We start from the raw sequence: 2,172 nt of genomic DNA on the forward strand, positions 1-2,172 counted from the left end.
TGAGAAAGAAAGGATGTGAGGAGCTAAGCATAATTTTTACTAACAATGCTACTATCCTAAAAATTAGTCAAAAGTTTTTTTTGGAAGGAACCAATGAAACTCAGGTACAAGTATTAGCATTGATTCTAGCAAGTATTCATTAGCAGCTTCACCGGAAATATCTTCACATATATTGATGTTTAAGTCACTTTGTCCAACTCTACTCTGACAGCATGCCAATCCTTCTGCAATTAATGAAGTTCAAATCATCCTTACAACTTTTTGTGTTAAACAGCTCACAACATATTAAGGATAAAAGCATAAGTTCAAAGTTGAGTTTCCAAATATCAAAACATGTCATTGTAACCAAGAATAAAGAGTGTCATATAATATGTTATGTAACAGAGTGAGTATAGCTTTACTGAGGATATGACTCTGGAGATTTGAATAGGATAGGCAAGTCGGAAAGAGGACTCACAAGGTTCATTGGCTTCACACCAGGAAATAGAGGTACAATTTTGGTTGGAAAAATTTGGGCTGTGGATATCTTAAAGTAGGGGTATCCACGGGTGTAAGCTATTACATATGATATTGCTGCAACCGTGGGTATCCTCATCACAAGAAGCACTTGAGGTCTATCACGGGAATATGATCCAAAGAGTTATCATGGGTGGAAGTGAATCACAAAATCAAGTGGATAGAATATATCTACATGACTCAGTATAAGTTGGTTTTGAAAATGCAAGGATCCTATGCAAGATATATATCACTTACACTTGTGTTCTAGAGCGACTTCATAAACCCTGACAATGGCATTATTTTACTTCAACATCAAATTGTTACTCCCCCAAATGGTGTTACAGGCGATGGCAAAGAACGGAGAGCCCACTATGATTTTCTATGATATTTGAATGTAATTTAACTGGTGGATGTTTTAAGGCAATACAAAGGAACTATGTTGCTTGGACTCTCCAAATAATGATACCGCACCCCTGGCTGTCAGATCCTCCAAGAAGGCACTACTTTTGGAGGATCCGACACCCACATGGCGACAGTTTTGAAGAGTCCGGGCACAATGGCAAAAGAATGAAGGAAAAAGAGAAGTTCCTTTATGTTTCTTTAATGCTTTTGTGCAATAAATCTTCGAGGCTATATTTCTGACTACACAATATAACGCAAAATCATGATAGAAGCATCCAAGTGATATTCCTTGTGCCAAATTTGGCAGAGGATGACATAACTTTTCTAAACATTAACTAGTTTCTCACCTTGAGTTATCATCCAACAAAAGGGAGTTGCTCTCGGGATCGTTTGAGTCCTCTGTCAGAAGTACCCCCATGCATCACTGGTTCAATATGCACATCATTCCTAGCAGCACTGGTGCTGCCAATTTCCAAAGGATGAGGTGCACTAACAATTTCAAAAGACCAGTTCAGTGATTTCACAAACAAGGACTACAAAGATCGATCTACATCGCAGCAATAAGGTGAAAGAAATCATGAATTTAACGAACACGAAACACACAAAAGAATTGAATTGATTGATTTTAAATGCAAACGTTACTAACTCCCTTCTGGATAGAGTGTATAATAGGTCTAAATTCCTGCTAGGAATGTACTAGTGACTTTCACACCAATGACAAAAGTGTTGCAATGAGTGCAAAAACAGTCCATGGAGAAGTAAAATGACTCAATTTAAATGAGTGTTCTTCCACTCAGCAATCCATATTTTGCTTTTGCTATAGTAATGTTTCACAATTTTGTCTTTCACATCAACATCGGCATATACTATACTATACTGTATCATCAGCAAAAATATAACTAAATAGACCTTTTAATTGAAACTTTGATTAACTAACTAAAGAAAGATCACAACTTACCTTGCCTCCCCGTTTCACAGATGGAACTTAGGATCAGCAGGTCGAAAGTAATGGGTGCTATGATGCTCCACTCTCAAAATCGAAGTCAATACATCAATTTTCTCAATATTCACCTTCAAGGATATCATCTTAAAGTGATAGATACCCTCGGTCGTCATCGGGATGACGGCCATAAGCAGTCCACCAGGGCAAGGAATTAGAGCCCATTCGACATCAGAGATGATGTCCAGAGAAGTGATCCCCAACAGTGTTCGAATGTCCTCATCTGTGTTGACTAATTCTTCAATAATGTGCAAGTCTTGTTATGGTCCTGT

General features: G+C 37.8%; 1 protein-coding gene across 1 annotated transcript; it reads right to left on the minus strand.

The window, feature by feature from the left end:
• Positions 1-16: 16 nt before the first annotated feature.
• On the minus strand, positions 17-1,757 carry LOC124895721 (the record flags this gene model as incomplete). The annotated part of the gene is given in 2 exon segments (XM_047406151.1): positions 17-224; positions 1,248-1,757. A coding segment is annotated over 1 exon segment (89 nt), but the record flags the coding sequence as incomplete, so codon positions are not given.
• Positions 1,758-2,172: the final 415 nt, after the last annotated feature.

This window comes from Capsicum annuum, unplaced genomic scaffold, assembly GCF_002878395.1.
Source record: "Capsicum annuum cultivar UCD-10X-F1 unplaced genomic scaffold, UCD10Xv1.1 ctg9839, whole genome shotgun sequence".
Classification (NCBI taxonomy): Eukaryota; Viridiplantae; Streptophyta; class Magnoliopsida; order Solanales; family Solanaceae; genus Capsicum; species Capsicum annuum.